General features: G+C 36.6%; 1 protein-coding gene across 1 annotated transcript in view; it reads left to right on the top strand.

Moving 5' to 3' along the window:
• Nucleotides 1–26215, top strand: part of Lrp1b (LDL receptor related protein 1B) — a 2037254-nt gene that overhangs the window by 1304261 nt on the left and 706778 nt on the right. The window contains exon 21 of the mRNA XM_060390094.1: nucleotides 5415–5597. Within this exon, the coding sequence (XP_060246077.1) occupies nucleotides 5415–5597 (183 nt within the window). The remainder of the gene's footprint in view (nucleotides 1–5414; nucleotides 5598–26215) is intronic.

The following is a 26215-nucleotide window of genomic DNA, read 5'->3' as shown; positions in this document are numbered from 1 at the left end:
GACCAGGTAGAAAATTATGTGACAAATGAATTGAAATAAGCTTGATACACAGGCAGCACAGAGCTTTATACTTTTCAGACACTAAACAATGGATGACAAGCTAAGGCATAAAGACCATTAAAGCAATATAAAATGACTCTCCAGACTGGCCTTAGATTTTAACTAATTCACCATATTTTTAACCTTATACACTCTTTCCTCTGAGAGTAGAGGATATCAGCCAAACATTGAATGAATATTAATGAAAACATATCAGCTTAGGATATTTGCTAAGCCAAACATTGAATGAATGAATGGATATATATTACACACACACACACACACACATATATATATATATATATATATAATTTCAATTTCTCTATCCGTATAGAGTTGCTAGTCTTACAATTACACATATTTTGTCACAGAGAACTCATTTAAATATTAAGATAAATTCTACCATTACATGCCACATTTTCTTCAGTGCTCTACATATATTTATTTGCTTGTTTATATATCTATACATTTATTTATTTGTGTATAAGATTTCTTAAATTGTATGCTTGGTTTAAATAGCTTCAGGATAAATATACAGTAAAATTCCATTAGTTCAAAATATAATAACCAGCATCATCAGCATGGGAACACAAGAGTAAAACAGCAGGAGCATGCACATAAACACGCAGCCATAACCGAGTACTCCACTGAGACAATCGTAGCACAAACCAGACTGTGCCAAGACCTGAAACTGAGGAATCCAGGACTCAGGGGAGTTGCACAGTTTGGATCTAATGTTAGAGCAGTCATTGCTGGTCTGAAGGATGTGCCTCTCAACCCAGAGTAGCATTAGCAACTGTCAAAAGAACCTGATTGCATTTGGCAAGAAAGTTAAGATGAATTAAACTCCAAGATTCAAAAAAAAAAAAAAAAATACGTGGATAAAGAAAAAGAACTCGGAAATACATAAATGACTGGGAATATCTATGGGTTCCCTCTAGGTTCTTTTAATTATGAAGAGAAAGCAGAGAGAGGAAATGTTAAAATGCAAATGTGTATATGTATTTGTGTCGAGTAAGGCAGATGACTTCAATATAAGCCAGTGTTTAAGAAGATGAATTAGATGTGTAGTTGTGTGCGTCTTGGATGTGCATCTTGCTTCTACAACACACACACACACACACACACACACACACACACACACACACCACTCACTCACTTTGAAAAGTAATAGAAGTTTCTTCCTATCTACGATGTAAATGTTCCTGAAGTGCTCTACATGGAATGTCTATTTAATCAAGAGAATTGCACCGAATACCCTTTTATTATTCCCTTTGTCCTTTCATATTAAATCTAAACATTTAGCGTGACATAAAAAGATTTTCTAGGTCTGGGTCCTGCCCACACGTCTTTCTTTTGCTTCTCAATCTTTTTCTTTCTCAATACCAAACAGTTTTTATTAATTCTGCTTGCTTTGCTAAAAAAAAATAAATAAATAAAATACATTTGTGCTCTTTACTGATGAGAAAAGATGCTTAGCACATGAGAATCCTGTTTTCAATCTTGGGTGCCTAAAGAGAAAATGAGTGAAGAAAGAATTTTTCCTTCCACTTAGTTTTTCCTTGGGTGAGTATTAAAATGGGACTCAGAATTCCTGTTTTGCTCTGTCATAAGAATAGATCATGTGAGACCTCTAAGGATGGGTAGTTTTCATCTGTCCTCACAGCACTTGCTCCACCATAAGTGTTTATGAGAGGCAGCTTGACAAATGCACACATGACCGACTTCTCTGTGTGTCCACTACCCTATCAGATGTTTCCAGAATCAGAAACTGTGGCTGACATTTGGATTGGAACTTCAGCAACTGGGATTGCCTGGAGGCTGAGTCAAGCTTCAGACTATCCATTTTTCTAAACAGTAGCCAAAGAAAATTAACAATGTGAACTAGATTATGTTATCATTATTCCAATGTTTCAAATCTCTGATCCTGATATAATTGAATTTATCTGACCGTGATTCTTAATAAATGCTCACAGAACTCTTTCCTCACCATTAAGATTTAAACTCACTCACCAACTTCTATTTCTTTGTGCTTCAAAAACTAATGCTACATCTTGCTTTAGGATCTGTCCTATTCCTATTCTGTCCACATGCTAAATTTTGAGTTTGTTTATTTGATTTTTTTTTCTTAAAGTTTTTGTGGCTTTCCCCTATCACTGTAAATTTGGCTGTAAGTAAACTCTCAATTGATGTTTTAGACTCAGGTCATTCTTTTCTGGCAATAATGAATGACAGTTGTAATACATTACCCATTGGTCATGTTTTGGATGGAAATGATTGACATAATAGGTTCCAAATCTGTATAAGTAGGTTTAGCCAATGAATTGTGATAAAACATATTTCTTTCAAGAATGAGATAGGTGTTCTAGCGAACCACTTCTTGCTTGGATGCTTGAATAAAAACAGAAAAAAGAGCTAAGCACCAATCCACAATAGTTGACTGACAAGGGGAATATGTAAAAACGTTTCCAATTTAATATGGAGATTTTGTGCTTGTGATTTACTACAGCATAGTGGAGCTATGTCATTCCTCCTACTTTCAATGATGTTATTGAAATTCATTTTACTCATCACGTATTTTTATTTTCTCCACAAATGTATTTTCCTGTTTTCACAATAGTTTATTAAACTCCTCCATGTTCCCTTTATATCTCATGAAATACCCACTACAACAGTCATGGCACTGTTTTTCTTGAGACTGGAAAGACTGTTGTATATGCACCACAGATGTAAAGATGTAGCAAACTCTGCCTCTCTCCTGATACATGGGCCATGGCATTACTACCAACACATTCTGACTACTTAGATCTTCCTACATGTTTTTCTGGTTCGCCACAAACTGAGGGAGTAATCCCCGGAAAGCTAAACTTTTCTGAGGCAATATAAAGTTTAAAGATCTTTTTGTTAAGAACTAACATATATATGTATATATTTAAAATAACATCTAACATGACTTATCAAAGAGCAAAATAGATGTTAAATTTTATTACAAAAAAGTAGACTGAATTGTAGCAAGTTAAATATAAAAAGAAAATGGATTTTCTTGGAACTGGAGCTATAGACACTTTTGAGCTGCCATGTGAGTGCTGGGAATTGAACCCAGGTCCTATGAAAGAGAGCAGCCAGTGCCCTTAACTGCTGAGCCATCTCTCTCAGTCCTCCTTCTTGATTTCTGTGTGAGATAATTTCATTTTATTTTGGGCCTCCAAATGAATAAATCCCTTCTAGAAGGTCAAAATAGTATGGTGATAAAAAGGACGGAGAACTCAATATTTCAATATCTCCGACATTTATTATCTAGATGCCTTTCGGAAAATTAATAGTTTGTTTTTCTTTAAAATTCTGTTATTTTTTATTCACTTATTTGTGTTTTAACAAAATAAAATGAAGCATGTGAGTGATTCATTTCTGTTGTGGGCTTTATCCAGCCCCCTATAGTTAATGTTCAGTATAAGGGTAATGGGAACCTGTAAAAGATCATGGGAGACCCACTGGGTAGGAATAAAACAAATGCTAAATGACATGTACAGTCTTGTTTTCTCTTGAGAGTAAAAAAGATTGCTGGGTAGCTTATATGGGTAAGGGAAGTATGTAGGAATATCTAATATTACATATAATTCCAATTTCATACACTGTAATACCTGCCAATGAGGTTTCTGAATAGAATACACAATTTTAGTTTTTGTTTTATTTGGGGGAGCATCCTTTTGGTTTTTTGTTTTGTTTTGTTTAAGAAATTTGGTTTTCTTATACATCTAAAAACAGGAAAGGCTGAAGTGTGTATGAGAGGGCTGTGGTAGCTGAAAAGAATAGGGTGACAGAGACCAGGAATCATACATGAAAAACACATGTCTGAGTATTCCTAAGGGAACTGTTCCACCTTGCTAGCTTGTATCTCCATAATGCACCTAATTTACCTGCCCCGGCTACATTCTAGTTTGTAAATGACTATAATTTAGTTGTTTGTAATAGCCATTAGATGTTGCAATAGCCTACAGAGTTTAGACTTCTAAAGTTACAAAAGGAAGAAAAAAATCTCTAGGGAAAGTCCCATCTGCATTTAAATGTAGAGACTGGAGTCCCTCTTCTGCACTAACTTGACTATTCTCCTTGCTTCAGTAGACACTTTCCTTGGCTCTACATTGTTAACGCTTATTCCTCTAGCAAGACTTCGGAAGCCATCCCAAGCTTCTCCTAAATGTCTTCATAAGAATTGCAGTTGTAAATCATTACATAAAGCAAAGAACTCGGTCAAGAACTTGTCTACTAATACCACAGGGGAATGCAACAATGAAAACTGTAATTAAAACACTCATTTAAACATACCAAACGTAGTCCTCACAGTAACATTTCCAGATGGTCCGGAGCACAACTCAAGGTCTCCGTGGTTGCTTTAGTGACAGCAGAATTCCGATATTAAGTAAGTCTATCAATAAATCATTGTACCTCTACCAAGCCAACAAATTAAGTAGGTGAATAATTGTCAGCGCAGGTAAATAGACTTTGCTAAGAATCACAACACAAGACATACAATTGATTTATTACATTAAAAGTTTAGTCTCAAATTAATGTAATTATTTTAGAACAATACTGGAAAATATTGGTAAATATTATACTTTTGATATTAGCTATTTTGAATCTTTAAAAATAATTGACTATACTTGTATTCTTATTAGAGTATAAGATGTCCCAATGTCTCTGTTTATATCCTCTTACTCTTAATAATGCTGAATTTATCTTACATTTTATCATGAGGCTGGACAATAGTGTATCTGGGTATTATATTCTTATTAATTGAATTAGAACAAATAATATTTTATTAGATTCATCTGTATAATTTTCAGCTTTGCTTGCAAAATATAAATCTTGTGTATTGAAGATGTTTTGCTTACAGGGTGTTTCTTTGCTTTTAAATTCTCAGTTACTGTTTCCAAAGATTTTCTTAGTCACAGAGTGCTAATTTTTTGGTTATTTATTTCTTGGTAATTTGAAAGAAATTACTCAAGAAATGTCAAAAAATAAACAAGCAAAGTCTTATTGAGAAATTTTGTTTACATGTCTTAGAGAAAGTACTTCAAAGGCAATACCTGAAGGCACTAATTAAGACAACAATAAAATATCCACACATTCTACTTACTAATTTATATAAACCTTCAGGAAATCTTTAAGAGACAGTAAATATTATTTTCTTTTAATTATTAATGTTTTAAATTATTAATGTTTTATAAAAATGTTATATGTACAGTTTATATGTACATATAATTTCTCTAGCATAAAAATATCACCAAAAAGAGAAAAATTTATAAAAATGACAGAAAAATCACAATTTTTCTCGTATCTTGACCCATTTTTCTTCTTCCTCATTTAAAATGAAGAAGTTCGTTCTCCTGCTGGCTGCACGGGGAGTGAATTTCAATGCCACCCTGATGGAAACTGCATTCCCGACCTGTGGCGCTGTGATGGAGAGAAGGACTGTGAAGACGGCAGTGACGAAAAAGGTTGCAATGGTACCATTCGACTGTGTGACCACAAAACCAAGTTTTCCTGCAGGACTACAGGTGAGCACAATGGACACCCAGGGAGCAGAATTCTTTGGCTCGGGCTCCATCTGTGGCTCATAACCGAAAAGCATTTTTTGTCTCTGGTAAACATGCTCACATTCTGTATGTACTATGTTGAACGTTAAATTCTGTATGTGTGTAATAGCGGAAAAGTATCCATGAGAAACATCACGGGTCTGGGGACCCTCCCCATAAATGTTTCTTTAGGAACTCATGGAGTAAAGAGAGGTGTTTAACTTGCCAAAAATCACAGAGCCTGAAGAACAGGATTAAAACCTGAAATAAATCTATTTGGGTTCAGAATTTGTAATAGAATCTCATGGTCAAAGAGATATGTACTAACCCATTCTCAATAATTCATAGATAGAATCCATCCAAAACGTAAATGCCACTGGGATCACACATGTCAATTTATATATACAATGACTCATTGTCATTGCTTTTCTTCTGCTAAAAGTGTTTACCACTTGAATATAATTGTTTTGAGAGTTATCAGTCATATTTATTTTTCATAAAGTTGTCTATTATGACCTTTTCTACTTTTCTTATTGATATATAGAGTTTCACGTGATATCTCACTAACTTATTTCTCTTTCTAAGCCTGATGATGAGATAAAGTTTAGAAAAGGATTGATGCATTATATTTTATTTAGCAACGAAGCCAATCATTGAAAGAGTTTCCGATGGCTATCATGATATAGTTCCCAATGGGTTTCACAGTATATTCTTGAATTCCTCTAGAATTTACCTCTACTGTAAAGCTGTTCTGGGTGGCTTAATCCTAAACTCTCAGCCTTCTCCATTTTTCTGTACATCAAGCAAGAAGGGGAATGCAAAAGCAGTCTGCAAACAGCATGCTAAGTTATGGCTTATGGCCATTTGAAGACATACAGCCTTCTGTTTATTCCTCAAACACACAGGATTTGTCATTCTTAAACATGAATATATATATATATATATATATATATATATATATATATATATATGCAATCCTAGTACTATACAAATAAATTCTCTAGAAGCTCATTCCTATTTAAGACACCATGGTTCCAACTGAAAACTTTCCAAATAATATTTCTTCCTACATTATGTTTGCTATTTTATGTTTTTGAAAATTTGTTATCTGAGCACTGCATTTATATCACATCCTTCTTCCAATCCTTGCTATGACTCCTAGCTGCACACCCTTCCAAATTTGTGGCCTGATTCCCTTTAATTTCTACTGTTTGTATAATTGTGTTTCTCTGTGTATAACCTATATAAATTACAACCTTCTGGGTTTACTCAGTGTTGCCCACACGTTTATGAGTTTGGTCCTGATCATTTGGTGCTAGATAATAAATTAGGGGTTTCAGCCCCAGGGTTTACTGAATCTCTCACTCTCGGCACTCATTAATTGCCTGTAGTTCTTCATCTAGGGATAAAACTATGTGAGATTTCCCCCATCCACGCCGGAATATAAACCGGTTTTGCCATTATACCAGCGTTGTTTAGGCAGCCATACTGTTGTGCTTTCAAGGGCTCAACTCCCTGTCGTACGTAGAAGACTCAGTATCCTGCACACTTCCTCGTCCTCTGCCTTTACAGTCTTTTTGTTCCCTCTTCCACAATGTCCCCTGAGATGCACGTGTAGGGGCAGTGTAACAGATTCGTCTGTTAGGTCTGGGGACACCTCTTTCCATTGTTCTCTGCATTGTGACCAGTTGAATTGCTGTGATAAGCCCCACCTCTGCTAGGGAGGTGTCTCTGATGAGTGTTTAGGGTTGTGCTCGTCTGTTGCCATATGGGCAAGTACTGAAAATGGAATAACAAATTACACTGGGTTAGGAAAGTGGCAGTAATATCCTCTCCTCTGAATACCGTTGCCTCACCAGAAAGGAATATGGCCATGTTAGCAGCATTCAGCCTGAGAGCGCTCATATTCAGGGGGGCCTTAATTCCAATTAGAAAGTTATTTTTTTATCCCAAGATAATGCCGACATTGCATTTTTGGAGCTTCTTTGCCCTGCAGGTCATTGCTGTGGTTCGCAGGCCCAGGTTGTTAGTTTCAGCTCAGTAAAACTATTGATTGCTTTTCTCCTAAGGGCAGCGAGCACAGTATCTTCCTGTACTATGAGTACTAGTCCTTTAGGAGAATCAAGCTTGAGTCCTTCGAGCCTTGTGTCCAAATGTGTAGTGTCTTAAGCAATAGGACTTACATTAAAATTCTTGTAGCCAACCAAAAAGAACAGCTTATCATAAGCTCGCTACTCTGACCAAAACTCAAAAGGAGGTTTCTGATATTTGGTGATGAGGTTTTTGTTAGACAGTCTATGCCTTTTGAGCTTAGTTTTATTACTCCAATCGCCATTATTTAATTTAAACTATATATTATACATATTTTATATGTATATATATATAATTTATAATTTTAGGTAAACATAATATGATTCCTTCTTGGCTTTTTCAAACATCCTTACTGTATTTTTATTTCTCCTCAGTCCTCTGTATTGCTTTCTCTCTCCCGTTCCCAGTTAAAGCCTCCCTCAATTTTTTTTTCATATAGTTGTTCATAACACTGGTGTCCTGTTATTTCTTTCCTCCATGGTTCCCTTTTACTTTCCTAGTTTCTTCAGATACTCCACATTTTATACTCACATCAAAAAGTTCAGAGCAAGAAATCACAATAAGAAAGATTATGTAGACTTTGTCTTTATGGGTCTGTTTTACCGCAGAAAGTACAATAATTTCAGGTTCTACCCATTTACCTGCAAATTGCCTGTTTTTAATTTCTTTTTTTTTTTTTGAAAACATATAACATTCCATTGTATGTATATCATATGTTCATTATCCATTCATCAACTGAAGGACAGCTGGGCTGATTGTATTTCTTAAATATTGTGAGTAGAGCAATCATAAACATGACTGAAGCAAGTGTCTGGAAGCCTTTGGGAATATGCCAAGAATTGATGTATCTGGGTCATGTTGTAGATCTACTTTCACCTTTTTGTAATATCCTCCATACTGTTTTTCATAGAGGCTGCACCAGATGGCAATTCCATCAATAATAAGTGATACATTTTGCTCATGTCCTTGCCAGTAGTATTTTTTTTTTGTCAGTTGTGTTCTTGCTCTTAATCACTTTAATTGGAGTAAGATCAAATCTCAAGGTTGGTTTTAATTGCATTTCCCTAGATGCTAAGGGAAATTGAGCACTTTTAAAGATATTTTCCAGTCACTTTCATGTCTTCTTTTGAAAGCCTTCTGTTCAGATCTGTAGCCTACTTTTTAATTGGGTCATGTGTTTTCTTAATTATTTGGAGGTTTGTTTTTTTTTTAATGATCTATATATATCTATATGTTAATTCTCTATACTATGTGTATTTTGCAGAGATTCTGTCCTTCTCTGTGGGGTTTATCCTATGCAATTGTTATTTCTTTCCTGTATCAAATATTTAAATTTATGGGTTTCCATTTTTCAATTTTTGTTGAGCAAATGTCTTATTTAGAAATTTCCTTCCTATATACCTACATCTCATAGCATACTTCTTTTGTTTTCTTCTAAGAGTTTCAACATTTCAGGTCTTACATTGATACTTTGATGCATACTTTGATGCATTTGAATTTAATTTTTATGGTATAAAAATCTCAATTAATAAATCCTCAGAAAATAATGGGGTTATTTTCCCACTCAGAATTGTTTGTCTATCTATACTATTTTGTGTTTCCGTGTGAGTTTTAGGGTTTTTTGGTTTGTCAGTTGTTTTGTTTTTTCTATTTCTGTGAAAAATGTTGTGGAGATTATGATTGGGCTTATATTTAATCTATAAATTTATTTTAGCAAAATGGTGATTTTCACAGTCATTCTACTACCAGTCCACAAACATGAGTAGTTTTGTCATTCTCTACTGTCTTTTCTATCCCTTTTCTTCAGAGATCTAAGTTTTTCATTGTCAATATCTTTAACTTTTCTTTATAGATACGTTATTTAGTTTTGAGAATACTATAAATGAAAATGTTACTATTATCTCTTTCTCACCATTTGTGTTGTTGGTGTATAGAAAAGCTTTAATTTTTGTAAATTGATTTTATATCTTGTAATTTTGCTAAAAGTGTTGATAATTTTTAAAAATTCTCAGATGGTATATTATGGGCTGTCTTATGTATACTATTATTTGCCAGTAAGGTTAATTTTACACATTATTTTCATATTTTCACCCTTTTAATTCCCTTCACTTACCTATTGCTCAAAAAACTGGGTTCAAATACCATCATAAAAATGAGTGGGGATAGTGGACAGCCCTATCTCATTCTCAAATTTAATGTGATTGCTTTGAATTTTTTTCTCCATTCAGGAAAATACTGGCTGTCCTTTTTTCATATGTGGCAACTGTTATTATTATCATTCACCCTACTCTCTCTATGACTTTTATCAGTCGTTTTTAATTTTGTCAAGAAATTTTTCTGTGCCAGCTAACATGATCCTGTGATTTTTGTTCTTGGGTCATTTTATATGAATTATTGACGTATGCATGTTGAACTATCCGTGAACCCTGAGGTCAAACAATGTGGTCCAGGGAATTACCTTTCTGATGTAGGTTTGTATTCTGTTCACAAGTGTTTGATTGAGAAATCTTTTATCTGTGTTACCTAGAGATATTGACCTGTAATTTCTTTTTCTGGTTTTTCTTGATCTGGTTTGGGTATTCGAGTAATACTTGAATCACAGAAGGACTTTGGAAGTGTCCTTTCTGTATCTATTTTATAAACAGATTAAGTATGACATGGAAGGGATAGGAGCTCCACAAGGACCAAATATATCTGAGCACAGGAATCTTTTCTGAGACTGACACTCCATCAAGGACCATGTATGGATATAACCTAGAACCTCTGCTCAGATGAAGCCTGTGGCAGCTCAGTAACCAATTGGTTTCCCATAGTAAGGGGAACAGGGACTATCTCTGACAGGAACTCAATGGCAGGCTCTTTGACCTCCCTATCCCCCAAGGGAGGAGCAGTCCTGCTAGGCCACAGAGGAGGACTTTGTAGCCAGTCCTGAAGATACCTGATAAACCTGGGTCAGATGAAAGGGGAGGAGGTCCTCCACAATCAATGGACTTGGAAAGGGGCAGGGAGGAGATGAGGGAGGGAGGGTGGGATTGAAATGAGGGAGCAGGATACAGCTGGAATACAGAGTTAATAAAATGTAACTAATAATAATAATAAAAAAGTTGCAAAAAAATTTAAAAAAACTATTAGTTATAGCTCTTTTTGAAAATTTGGAAGAATATTGCTGTGAAAACATTTGGGTTTGATTTTTTTTTGTCAGAAGATGTTCTATTACTATTTGAATCTCCTTATTTGTTATGAAACTGTTAAGTATTTTAATCTTTGATGTTATTTTTTCTGGTACTTTATCTTTTGTTGATAGGGGAGGACCTCCCTTATCAGTGGACTTTGAAAGGGGCAGGGAGGAGATGAGGGAGGGAGGGTGGGGTTGGGAGGGAATAAGGGAGTGGGATATAGCTGGGATACAGAGTTAATAAAATGTAACTAATAATAAAAATAAAAAAATAAAAAATTACATTTTTAGTCAAAGCATCAAAAGTATGGCCTAAAAGTGAAATTAGATGAGACATGGATCTTCCCTTCTGTCTTCTTGTTTTCACAACCAATTCAAGATGCATGGGCAGGGTTGAGGGGTAAATCTTCTTTTATACATTTAAAATCATGATGTATTAAGGATTAAAATTAATTATTTAGATAAAAAAGACAAAGTCCTAGGGATTGGGCTCTAACATGATTTTTCATAATTTTTGTGACTTTTTATAATTTACATGTAAAAATTATTTATGGAATAGTGGTTAGACAAACTAGATTTGGGAGGGGTTAAAAATTCTCTTTGGAGTATTCACAAATTCACAGATAATTTTTTAATCAAATATATGAATGAAAGCGTCCTAATTCCGGTGCTAAAAATCTCAATGTCCGAACTCAGATCAATTAATATAACTCAAAGCCATTGCCTGGCTGAAATCTGACCACAGTAGTCTTTGTTATTCATGTAAATAAGATGCTGGGAAATGTGTGAAAGCCAGACATAAAGCGATGAGGAGAAACCTACATTCAAGTTGGCCGAGTGTGCGATTTAAGTTTTTCAAACTTACACGAGAATCATACGTGAGGGTGTAATTATTCCATTAAAAAAATAACAGTAAAGGCATCATAAGTAATAGTTACAGCATCTGGGGAAAGCTAGAGTGACTGAACGAAGTGTGGTAAGCGACAGTTAGGGTGCAGTTGGCTATGAGGAGGTCTAAGAGTCTCTGGTACATACAGTAACTAATACAACCAGCCATTCACTTTCATGTGGCTGGCAGAGAGAACGTTGAACTCTCCCAACACAAAATAATTATTAAGTTTGTAGTATTGGATATGCCATGATCTGCATGTTACGAATTACATACATATATTAAAATGATATGTCATGTATCCCCTTAATGCATACAATTCTTGATTGTCTGTTTTTAAAATTAGTAATGATATGTTAAAGGAGCATCATTCAGTCCATGGAACCCTTGGAAAAATTTAAAAGCATGGTGGCACATTCTTGTAAGCCAGCACCGAGAAGGTAGATGGAGATAGACTTGCCTCACCTACTTGGGGAGTTCCAGGTCAGTGAGAAATAATGCCTTTTTTCAAAGATGGTTGTGGGCAGAGGAAGACATTCATGGTTGTCCGACTTACACACACACACACACACACACACACACACACACACTGTAATTTATTTTAAAAGGTAAATAACAGTGTAAACTTTTAGTCAGTAAAAATTGATTTCAAATTACATGAACAGAAAATATACATAAAAGGATAAATAATAAATGTGGTGACTAGGAAAACTTAATAGAATGTTTTATAGCCCTGTGCCTAATGCTCCAATGTAGAAGTCAGTGATGGTCTTCAGTAGGCACTTAAAAACAGCTTCCTTAGACATAATTTAATTAGAAACTCAAGTATGAGGAAGATGGCTGGCAATTATGACAAAACTGAAATCTTAGAAATGCTTTCATGGGATTTGGATTACATCTTTAATTTGTTTATACTAAAAATGTTTATAGCCAATTTGTCCAGAGACATCACAAGTTAGTGTCTAAAAGCAGGGTTGTGAAAAAGACTAATACCTCCTTTTGAAAAAGCTGTGGGGAAGGTGGTAATTTACCCATCCTGTGCCTGAAATGTAATCTGTCCCTCAGATGCACTGTGCATTAGGATTTGGAAGCCATAAGTCACAACTCCATATTAATGTTGACTTTATAAACCCTTTTGAACATTAGTGATACTAAAATAAATTACATATGTAAGCGCTGGTCTAAAATATGAATTCAATTATAGTTCTTTCAATTTTTCTACTTACTTACTTGGATTATCAATTTTATAAGCCAAAAGACCACAACAAACCTTCCAAATTATTCATTTCAGAGTTTATGTTTATTTTCAAAATTGTCTCAAATGTCAGTTTGAAAATATAAAAGTTTCTCATCTTGAAGAGACTGCAGACTAGGACTTTAAGGCATGAGGAAAGCTCTATCTATGAAAATCAGTATATAAAGTGGCCAGCACAAAACGTATTACTCATAATTAAATGAAAATAGAACATAAAATTAAGTAAAATAAATATGTTGGTGTTCTCAAAATGCAAATAACATATAAAATATTAGATCTAAGATGAATACCACAAACTTGCATATACACAGTACATGAAGACACACATACTTATGCACATAGAGACATGCACACCCATACACACATACACACGCGCACACACACACACACACAAACACACACACAGGACAAGCAAAGTGGTTGAGAAAAATGTAAAGAATGAGACAGTCTTGATTGGTTCATTATGCTGTAATTAATTACTATGCCCTGGGTAGCTTAAAGAACATTCATTTCCAGATCAGTATCCCGTTGGTGATCACACTACTAATCTGTACATAGTGGGCTTCTTGATGTATAGGCACTCCACCCTCATGACTTAATCACCTCTCGAGAGCCCTGTCTCCAAAACTCATCACATAGGAGCTAAGATTTCACTACAAAGTTTGCAGGAAACACCCATTTCATAACACCACTAATAAGAAAAAGGCCATGCAAAAATTTAGTGGGATTGCATACCATTTAGCACCATTTGGTGATAATTAAAATGTGCTCATCGCACCAGTACATGAGTGTGGACATGCGTGCACACGTGGGTGTGAGGGTGAGCATTGTTAAAATGTGATTTTTAATCATCCAAAATTATACCTCTACTAGTTTATTATACAGATAAATGTTTCTGCATTTGAAGAATGATGCAAACAAATACATGTATCTTATTTTATTAAAATGAATAATACTTTTGATAAGCTTAAGTCATTAAATTTGTGAAGACCCATATGCCCTTTGGCAAACTCATAAAAGTAAAGTGACCATAGTTTTCAGAAACGTCTTTCAAATTAAAAAAAAAAAATGAAAATTTATGTAAGGTATTCCTCAGACAGAATAATAAATTAGAAATTAACATCAAATGATTTTAAAAATCAGTATGTAATTGTCCACTTGACTGTCAGCTTGACTAAGTGTTTCTGAAGAGGTTTATCACACTTCTAGATGTGTGTGTTTGTGTGTGCATAGCAATTCTTCTAGAAGATTAAGTGGTGAATACTCTAGCAGAAGGTTGAAACACCATCCTATAGGCTGGAGAAGGAAGGGGGCTGAGTGGAATTTAAAAGGAAAGAAAATAGCAGTTAGCAGCTGTATCTCCCTTCTCGGCTTGCTGTCCACCTCTGTGAAGAAGTGGGCAGCCCCTGCCACAGCTCACATGACTGGGTACTCTGCCACATTATGGGGCTAACATCAGTGCTGCTATGGGATGCACACAAACTGAAACCTCTGAGGCCATGAGATAATACACAGAATCACTCCTTTTAAGTTGTATTCTCAGGCATTTTGGACACAGCCATGAGAAAAGTAGCTAGTATACTGTGTTTTCAAACTTAAATACTTTCAAACAATTAATAAATAACAGTGTAGGCAGGTTGAGGTTTTATAATTAAGTTCAATACAGTAAAACTTTTATCATGAATTTGAAGATTGGTCGGGGGTTTCTGTTTGTTTGTTTTTGTTTTTTTACAGCAGCAAGCAAATTTGGACAGAAACAATATTGAATTCAGATACCTCCTTTGCTATCTTCCCCACCCAGATTCACTCAGTATAAACACCCTGCAGCAGAGTGTATTTGTCACAATTAGTGAACTTATAGCAGCGAGTCAGACTACACCAAGGTCTTGGTATTGCACATTGATGGGCACGAGAAATACATTTTTATATGCGTTCCCATTATCATGCAAAATACTCAGGTCACAAGCCCGTCCGTCCTTATCTCCCCCTTCTTACTGTCTTGGTTTTTCCAGAATGTCTGTAGTGACATATCTGTAGTTACACAGTGCTGTGACTTTTCATTCTCACTTTGTTCACTTAGAAGTATGAACTCATTTTTCCATGTCTTTCCATGGGTTATTCTCTCCATTCTTTTCACAGTGAAAAAGAATTTTAAAAATTTAATCATCTATTGATGAATATCTTAATTTTTCTAAGTTTTTGCAATTGTCAAATAAATTGAAACAAACCTTTATTAAACGTAATGCATGGACTTTTATGAGACTTTGTAAGAAATTGCCAGTAAGAAACTCAGACTGACTCGGGGCAAAACAGGGCAGGTACAAATACTGTAACACCCCATAAAGTAGAAACAGAACTCAGTGCTGTCATTGTGACTACATGTTGAGAACAGAGAAGCTATCACAATTGGCACAGGACTTCTAAGTAATAAAAACTGAAACGTTTTTTTTTAAACAAAGATCATTTCTTGAAGATTAAAGAGAGTTGTTAAATTTTTGTCTCTATGTAGCAGGAACGAGAGCTATGGGAAAAGTACTATGTGAGTGTCATTTTTTATACTATGTTTTTTGATTAACTGTCTTTCCAGAGATTGTTAAAAATTGATGCTAAGTCATATTCTTTTACGGTAGATTCCATTAAAATACACAACATACATTTGCCTGTCAGATCTCAAAGTCCGGTTACGAATTATATATAAAGTGGTCTTTAGCAAAAGGATGCAACCAAATCAGCTGATGAGCTCAGGGTTCACCTTTACTGGTATCCTGGTCTGTGCTGAACAGGCATGTTCTGACAATGCACTATGGGTTTCTGAGAATTCCAAAGCCTGGCTGGTTTATGAGAATTCCAAAGCCTTGCTGGTTTCTGAGAATTCCAAAGCCTTGCTCCTTTCTGAGTTTGACTTGTTTTATTTTCTCTCTTGGTATTAAATCAACAAAGACAGTATAAAAATGAAGCTTACTCTAGGGTTTTCAACCTAAAAGGATCCTCTTTTTCTATAATTAGCCAGGAGAATACTTTCATTTATTTCTCACACAAATAACATGGTAAGCTTTTCATCATCTATGTGTCACAAAGCTAATGAAATTCTTTGTGAATTTCTTCTCATGAGCATTGTATATTTGCTGTTGATTTTTCTCTGTAAAAAAATTATAACCCTTTGGCTGTGTGTTTATTCTTTCTATGGTTAACATTGTTCCTCCTTTTTGTTTAGTTTTTTTTTTTTTTTTTTTTTTTTTTTTGGTGGGTGTTCTTTTGGTGTACTTGTTTTGTTGATTTTAAGGGCCTGTACAATGTGATACAATGGAAAATTTTTATCATTTTTGTTTCTTGCTCTTCATTTTCATTCTCCATACTAATTGTCTTCCCCTCCATAAACACTTGTCCAACAATCGGAAAAAAAAAATCTTTTCACTTTATTTGTCTCTGTCTTCCACCTTCACCTTGTGTAGATGTCTTGTGTTCTATGTATCCCTTCATGCTTTGCAATCTACCACTGATGGAATTTTCTCTTTGAGTTCACCAGAAGTAACTCTTCAGTTCCCAGTGATCTGTCAGGGACCATCTTTGTTCTTAATAACTGAATAAGTTCAGGGGATTTACCAAGCATTTGTTCCACTCTCCTCACACATTAAATAGAGATGATAAAACCTCAGGCCATGGTGATACTAGGGTAGTGTTGCCACCAAGAGCCATGTCTGGGTCCAAGATCCCACTGCAGCCAGGGTCTATGTTGACATTCTGGCCCATGTGGCCATGAAAGGCCATGAAGCCAGGAGCCATATTGATATGAGTGGCCAGCTGAGTCTGTTAGTCCAGCTGTCTCTGAGGGCTTTGTCTGGGTCCATGGTCCTACAAAAGCTGGAGGTCAGTTCTTAGTCGATGCTGTTGCCAGACATCATGTGGAAGTCCATGATCTGAGCTCCTGCTGACTGTAAGGAGCAAGGAAGATACTTTTGCAGTGATATTGGTGAGTACAGATGCACAATTGATAAAGATGAATATGGACGGTTTCTGTGACAACCCCTACCCCAACCCCACCTCCAACACAGCCAAAAAGTATCAGCCCAAACAGGAAGTCATTGGGAGAATTCTTAAAAAAGCATAAGGGTTCTGAAGTTAGCTCTCCGGCATTGATGGCTTCTGGCTGGGGTTTGGGTTGGGAGTAGGGAGGACTCAGTTCACTGAGAGTGTGACCATGCTCCAGTGAGTAAACCAATGACATAAACTGAACTTGTTTTACTTATTTTCCATTTAATTTAATTTGGGGGGAAAGGTTACAATGGTGAGGAATGGACATGGAAGGACTAAGAAATGATTTTTACTATAGTGCATGATGTTCAATTCCCAAAGAATCAATAGAAATATGTTTAAAAAATTTATCAAATACGCAGTGGCTGTCTACTGCTGGTCGATGATACAGCCTATAATTTCACTGCCATGCTTGGCTGCAGGTCAGGTCTCCTCCGTGTTGGTCTTCCTTTCCTTTTCCCCTTCACCAAGACCTTGAGCTTTTTATTTTATTTTTTCATGTCCTTTTCTGACTACCTTTTTGGTCCATTTAAAAATATCTAATGAGGAATTACAAGATGGCAGCAAGCAGTGTGTACTGTATCTGAGGGGCAGAAGATCAAAGATTAGGAAACCAGTGAGTGAGTAGACAGGCAGCTGGATCCAGAGCATCGACCCTGGGACTTCCCAGGCTGGAGGGGACATCCTGTGAGTTGAGGCCAACCAGATCCATGTGCCCTGTGGCCATCTCCCAGTCTTGGTACTCTCAAACTGTGGACCCCATGCACTTTCTGCATACCCTAGCTAGTGTGGAGCCCCAGGTCCTGGGACACCCCACCCCCTCTCACACACACACTAAGAGCCAGACATTAGATCCTCCTGGGACGGCTTCAGGATTCCTGGGACATTTGAGGTCAATCAAACCTAGGCCTTCTATGGCTTTCTCTTGGGTCTGAGAGTCTCAAACAGGGGAATCCAACACTTTCCTCATACTCCAGCAAGTGTGAAACCCAAGGCCCAGGGACCCTCCTCTGTAGCAGCCAGACATCAGATCCCTCCCAGTGCCCTCCACCCCTCCCCACCCCCTGCCCCCACCTCTGTGGGCAGTGTCAGGATTCCTGGGACAGAGTTCTCAGCATCCAAGCCACGGTTCTTCTGGTTACCCCATAGAGTCAAGGCAAACAATAGAAGCACATTGATCATGAATCCAAGATGTTGCAACCCAGCTGAATCTTAGGAGCAGAAGAAGAGTCTGGCAGGCCTGACTTTCCCAATTGCCATCCATGCAGAATTCATCAAGGTAAATTCGCCTGCTCACCAGACCCCTGTGCATGCCCATTGACCTACAAGGCACACTCCATGCACGCACACACACAAGCCCTTGCCCTACCCATCAAGGCCCCAGCTCCCAAGGCACTCTAGACAACTGAGCCCACACCCTTTCTTCTATAACTGCATCTGAATCGCCAGCACCAGGTCTTGAGTCCCTGAACTCCTCTTATCTTCCTGAAAACTACTCCAGACTCCAAAGACAGGCAGATTCTGTTTGTGGCAGAGGCTCCAGGAACAAACAGTCAAGACTATAGACAAACTGATGAATAGAAGCCAACATAAGAACACAATCAACAAAAAACAGGACATTATGGCTTCACCAGAAACCCCCCAAATCAATGGATAGTCCAATGCAGCTGAAACACAGGAAAATGATCTTAAATCTACGATTATGCAGTTATTAGAGGCAAATAAAGAGGAAATGAACAAATCTCTCAAAGAAATAGAGGTGATTACAACCAAGCAAATAGGCCATCAAGGAGAGACAGGAATCCACAATCACACAGATGAAGGAAATGAAAACGGAATTAGAATCAGTAAAGAAAACGCAAATTAAGAACATCCTGGAGATGGAGAACTCAGAAAAGAGATCAGGAATCACAGAGGTAAATATCATCAACAAACTACAAGAGATAAAGGAGAAAATCTCAGGCCTTGAAAATAGAATTGAAGATATTGATACATCTCTCAAATAAAACAAAAAACAGAAAAGTTCCGGTCGGTCACAAAACATCCAAAAAATTCAATGACACCATGAAAAGATGAAACCTAAGAATAGACAAAAAATAAAAAATATTCCAGGCTCCAGCGTCCAGAAAATATAATCAAGAAAATCCCCAACTTTAAGAAAAAGATACCCCAAAAATTCAACCAGAAAACTCCTTCAGCTGATAAAAACCTTCAGCAAAGTGGCAGGATACAAAATCAACTCAAAAAAATCAAAGCCCTCCTGTATACCCAAGACAAAAGGGCTGAAAAAGAAATCGGGAATCAACACCCTTCACAATAGCCACTAATAACAAAAAGTACCTTGGGATGACTCTAACCAAGCAAGTGAAAGACCTGTTTGAAAAAAACTTTAAGTCTCTGAAGAAAGAAATTGAAGAAGGTATCAGAAGATGGAAAGATCTTCCATGCTCATTGATAGGTAAGATTAACATTGTGAAAATGGCCATCCTGCCAAAAGCAATCTACAGATTCAACACAATTCCCATCAACATAGCAACTCACTTCTTTTCAGACGTTGAAAAAAATATTCTCAGCTTCATATGGAGAAATAAAAAACCCAGAATCTCCAAAACAATCCTGTACAACAACAGATCACCTGGAGGTATCTCCGTTCGGATCTCAAGCTGTACTACAGAGCAATAGTAATGAAAACTGCATGGTATTAGCATAGAAACAGAAAGGAGGATCAATGGAACCGAATAGAAGACCCAAAAATAAACCCACACATCTATGAATGCTTGATTTTTGACAAAAAAGCCAAAACCATTCAATGGAAAAAAGACAGCATCTTCAACAAATAGTGCTGGTCCAACTGGATGTCTACATGCAGAAAAATGAAAATAGATCCATATTTATCACCCTGCACTAAACTAAAGTCCAAGTGGATCAAAGACCTCAACATAAAACCATATATGCTAAATTGGTTAGAAGAAGTGGGGAACAACCTAGAACTCATTGGCACAGGAGACAACTTCCTGAACAGAACAACAACAGCACAGGCTCTAAGAGTAACAATCAATAAATGGGACCTCATAAAACTGAAAAGCTTCTGTAAAGCAAAACACACTGTCCTCAAAACAAAATGACAGCCTACAGACTGGAAAAGGATCTTCAGAAACCAGATATCTGACAGAGGGCTGATATTCAGAATATATACAGAACTGAAGAAGTTAAAAAGCAATAAATCAAGTAATCCAATTAAAAAACGGAGTATGGAGCTAAACAGAGAATTCTCTGTAGAGGAATATAGAATGGCAGAGAAACACTTAAAGAGATGCTAAACATCTTAAGCCATCAGGGAGATGCATATCAAAATGACCCTGAGATTTCACCTTATACCCATCAAAATGGCTAAGATGAATAGCTCAAGTGACAACACATGCTGGAGAGGTTCTGGAGAAAGGGGAACCCTCCTCCATTGCTGGTGGGAATGTTAACTGGTATAACCACTTTGGAAGTCAGTCTGGCGCTTTCTCAGACAATTAGGAATAGTGCTTCCTCAAGACCCAGCTATACCACTCCTAGGTATATACCCAAAATTTTCTCAAGTACACAACAAAGACATTTGCTCAACCATGTTTGTAGCAGCTTTATTTGTAAGAGCCAGAACCTGGAAACAACCCAGATGTCCCTCAATGGAGGAATGGATACAGAAATTGTGGTATTTTTACACAATGGAATACTGCTCAGCAATCAAAAATGAGGAAATCATGAAATTTGCAGGCAAATGGTGGGATCTAGAAAAGATAATTCTGAGTGAGGTATCCCAGAAGGAGAAAGACACACATGGTATATACTCACTTACATAGACCTATAAGATGTGATAAACATAATGAAATCTATACACCTAAAGAAGATAAACAGGAAAGAGGACCCAGGTTAGATGATCAATCCTCACTTAGAAAGACAAAAGGGATGTGCACTGGACGTAGGAGAAAACAAGTAACAGGACAGGAGCCTCCCACAGAGGGCCCCTGAAAGACTTTACCTAGCAGTGTATCAAAGCAGATAGTAAGACTCATAACCAAACCTTCAGTAGAGTGCAGGGAATCATAAGAAAGAAGGGGGAGTTTGCATGACCTGGAGAGGACAGGAGCTCCACAAGGACCAAATATATCTGGGCACAGGGGTCTTTTCTGAGACTGACACTCCACCAAGGACCATGTATGGATATAATCTAGAACCTCTGCTTGGATGTAGCCCATGGTAGCTCAGTAACCAATTGGTTTCCCATAGTAAGGGGAACAGGGACTATTTCTGACAGAAACTCAATGGCAGGCTCTTTGACCTCCCTATTCCCCAAGGGAGGAGCAGTCCTGCTAGGCCACAGAGGAGGACTTTGAAGACAGTCCTGAAGATACCTGATCAAACTGGGTCAGATGAAAGGGGAGGAGATCCTCCCCAATTAGTGGACTTGGAAAGGGGCAGGGAGGAAATGAGGGAGGGGGATACAGCTGGGATACAGAGTTAATACAATATAACTAATAAAAGAAAGAAAAAACAAAAAAGAAAGAAAAAGATAGCCTTAAACATACAAGAGTCTTACTGTACAGCCAAACTTAAACAAGAGATATAGAGAGTGACACAAAAATTTAACATGAGGACATCCACAATCCTGAACATCTATGCCCGAAATACAAAGACTCCTGCATTCATAAAAGAAACACTATTAAAGCATAAATCACACAGATCCCAACACATTAATAGTGGGAGACTTCAACATCCCACACTCACTGAGGAACAGATTTTCAAGACAGAAACTAAATAGAAAAATAATGACACCTACAGTGGTCTTAAATCAAATGGACCTAATAGATGTCTATAGAAATTTTCACTCAAATCCAAAAGAGTACACCTTCTTCTCAGCCCATCATGGAACCTTCTCCAAAATTGAAAACATAGTCAGGCACAAAGCAAGCCTCACCAGATACAAGAAGATTGAAGTAATCCTTTGTATCCTATCAGACAATGATGCTTTAAAAGTAGACCTCAAAAAATAACAGAAATAACAAAAAGCCTACACATGCATGGGAACTAAACAACTCTCTACTCAAGGACAGCTGGGTTAGGGAAGAAATAAAAAAGAAATTAAAGACTTCCTAGAATTCAATAAAAATGAAGGCACAGCATACCTAAACTTATGGGACACAGTGAAAGCAGTGCTAAGAGGGAAGTTCATAGCACTAAGTGCCTTCAGAAAGAAATTCGAGGTGTTTCATACAAGCAACTTAACACCACACCTAAAAGCCCTAGAAAGAAAAGAAGCAGACACCTAGAGAAAGCTGGAAATAATCAGTCTCAGGGCGGAAATCAATAAATTAAAAACAAAGAAAACAATTCAAGGAATCAACAAAACCAAGACTTGGTTTTTTGAGGAAATCAATATGATAGGCAAACCCTTAGCAAGTCTAACCAAAAGTCAGAGAGACACTATCCAAATCAACAAAATAAGAAATGAAAAGGGACACAAAAGGACAGACACTGAGGAAAATTAGGTCTTACTTTAAAAGCCTATACTAAACAAAATTTGAAAATCTAAATGAAATGGACAATTTTCTTTTTTTAATTTTAATTTTAATTTTTATATTAATTATAGTTTATTTACTTTGTATCCCAGCTATAGTCCCTTCCCTCATTCCCTCCCAATCCTGCCCTCCCTCCCTCATCTTCTCCCATGCCCCTCTCCAAGTCCACTGATAGGGGAGCTCCTCCTCCCCTTCCTAGGCCTGTCAGGTCTCATCAGGATTGGCTTCATTATCTTCCTCTGTGGCCTGGTAACGCTGTTCCCCTTTTAGGGGGAGGTGATCAAAGAGCCAGCCACTGAGTTCATGTCAGAGACAGTCCTTGTTCCCCTCACTAGGGTACCCACTTAGAGACTGAGCTGCCATGAACTACATCTATGCAGGGGTTCTAGGTTCTAGGTCCTTGGATGGAGTATCAGTCTCAGAAAAGACCCCTGTGCCCAAATTTTTGGGTTCTGTTGCTTTCCTTGTGGAAACAATTTTCTTGATAGATTCCATTTACCAAAGCTGAATCAAGATTAGGTAAATAAGTTAAATAGTTCTATATCCCCTAAACTGTCATCAAAATCACCCATCCAAAAAGAAAAAGCTCAGGGCCAGATGGTTTCAGTGCAGAATTCTACCAGACCTTCAAAGAACACCTAATTCCAATTCTTGTCATACTATTTCACAAAATAGAAACAAAAGGAACATTACAAAACTCATTCCATGAGGAAGGCCACAGTCACCTTGATACCTAAACCACACAAAACTCCAACAAAGAAAGAGAATTTCAGACCAATCTCTCTAATGCACATTGATGCAAAAATATTCAATAAAATACTTGCAAACTGAATCCAAGAACACATAAAAGATATCATCCACCATGACCAGCCCTCATACTTTTAATATTAATTGTAAGCTCTATTCTAGGAGATGAAAGTTTCTTCCATAACATGCAGTTCCTTTTACTAAGAGTTTAGCAATATGTGGTGGCACTCACCTTTAATGCCAGTTCTTGGGTATCTACTTCTGTGAGATTATGGAGAGGAAGGTCTTCATAGTGAGCTGCAGGCCACATAGGATGGCAAAACAAAACGAAATGAACAAATTTATAGCAACAAAGATGATAAATATTAGTGGAGAAGATCATCAAAAAGTCACCTTTTTATTGTAGTCTTTGCCTTTTGCTGATTTTTTTTCTTTTATTGAAATCAGATTTTTTCCCACTGGATATAGCCATATTACAACCCGTCCTACTCCTCCCGGTTACTCCCCACCACCCTTTCCACCCTGATCCACGTTCTTTCTGTATCTCTCTAAAAATAAACAAGCCTCTTAGGAATGATAATAAAATAAGAAAAATGAAAAGAAAAACACAATGGAAGATGGCAAACAACCAAAAGCACAATAAAGGCATATAGACATAAAGACAGAAACATTCACACACCTAGAAATTCCATGAAAATCCAAAATCAAAAGCCTTCCATTAAAAAAAATAATATGTTCCAAACAGTTTAATAGAGAAGAAAATCTCAGGAAGAGATATTTTATTATTTCAAAACTCTAGTATATTTCGTGTAGTCAGAAATACATGTAACTTTCATTGAGCTATCGATTTCACAATGGTATTTAACATAGACTGTGTACTGCAAACACCTGTCGTGTGTGTGTGTGTGTGTGTGTGTGGTGTGTGTGTGACATGGTGTGATTGTACCAGATGCTTTTGCTCTACCGGGCTGGGTTTGCTGTTCAGTTTTGTTGCTACTTGGTCCTTTTAATATTTTGATGTGAAGCAAAAATATACACTTGTCATAATAAAATATTGATTATATAGTTATCGGATAAAAAAATACAAAGAAATCGGAAATTATACAGAACTCTACTCAATAGCTATCATCCACCACTACTTTCACCCCATGCTAAAAGTGAATTTGTAAACAGCAAGGTTTTACTTGTTTGAGTATTACTTCAACACATTTTTAAACCTTTATTTTAAAGATAAGGGAAAATTTTAGGAATATCTGGGAGTGGCTTATTTTTATATTATTGAATACTTATTAAGCATTCCATAGATATTAATTATTTCTCTAGCCCATCTGACCACTAATACTTTGTATTTCTTTTGATACCAACAACATGATGCTCATCCTAGTGACTTCTATGTGCAGGTAGCAGCATAGTCCATGGCTATCCAAGACTTTATGTCTATGATTTCAACAAGTGATGATCACTCTTGATCCGAATTAAACAAAAAGCAGCATTTTAAATGTATTTACTGAGATTATATGCTTTAAAGTTTATTTAATTAATGACTGTTATTTTAAAAATTTATGAAACTACAATAATTAGTTCAACTTCATCTAAATTTTGGTTAGAATTAAGATCAAACACTCAAGATGTGAAGAGCAACTCAGTTTCAAACCTCCCCTAAAATATGCGAGGAAGGCATTTTTTTCTTTTTAATTTGGAAGTTTGATCTAGGCTCCATCATGACATTAGTTCATATTCCTGGGTGTTCTATATTAAAACTTTGGAGACAATTTTAGATAAGATTTTTTTTTACCTCCTCCAGCAGAATTCACATTAGGATGCCACAGAGATTCACTGTGACTTTTGCAGTGAAGGATTTTAATGATTTGCAGATGTGTTTGTTCTAATGCTGTTCTAAAGCCTTGGAGAGAATGTCAGGATGCACTGGTGTTGCATGAGAAGAGAGGCAATGTTACCTTGATTAACCAACTCAAAGGTGGAAACTGTCTCATTCTTGGACTCCCCTGTTACTGTGCTAAATTTGTAAAAGACTCCACACAATGTATTCCTTAAGTAGAGGATGCCACATTTCAGAGAGCAGAACTGTATATTGTGCAACAACTGTGTATTCTGCGTCAGTTTTGCCTTCTGAGTTGGATCACAAGTTCCTCACTGAAGGTGACAGGGCCAAGGGATTTGTTGTTATTGCTGATTTGCTTTCTATGGCCTCCGTGGAAGAATACCTCACAGAATATCTGAACTCTGTGTAACTGTCTCTTCAGTCTGCTGGACTGTGAGGTATACATACATCTCATCTTCACCATTTTAAAAACTAATCCACAATGCTTTGGAAAAGATGTAGAGATGTATGTGAGGGGAAGATAATACACCACGGAAGTATTTTTCAAAATCCATCTCCCTTCTGCCCTGTGTGAGTGCCTCATTCTTTCTTGGGACAGGGACAGTCACCTTTACCTGTTGTCTGTGTAGTCTTCTACGATGATTTCCCTCTGTAGCTGGGGGTTCTGAGATCCACAGAATAAGCTAAAAATTGACCAAAAATATTTGAAAGAAAATTATGTCTCTACTGAATATATATCAAATATGTATTTTCTTGTCACTACGCCCCAAGTAATACTTACAAATATTTATTTAACATTTACACTGTATTAACTTTGGGTTTTTATAAGTAATACAGTGATATGGGCATTTCATAGGTAAATAATACACAATTTAATATCAAGGACTTGCAAATTAACCAACTGTGGATGTGTATAAGTTCCTGGAACTAGTCTCTTGAGGACGCCAAGGCATATGTATACATATATTAATGCATTTATGGAAATAAAATCATACATATTCATG

The sequence above is a fragment of the Meriones unguiculatus genome, chromosome 8 (genome assembly GCF_030254825.1).
Source record: "Meriones unguiculatus strain TT.TT164.6M chromosome 8, Bangor_MerUng_6.1, whole genome shotgun sequence".
Classification (NCBI taxonomy): domain Eukaryota; kingdom Metazoa; phylum Chordata; class Mammalia; order Rodentia; family Muridae; genus Meriones; species Meriones unguiculatus.
Note: the sequence above shows the minus strand (reverse complement) of the source record. Positions and strands in the feature narration are given on the sequence as shown.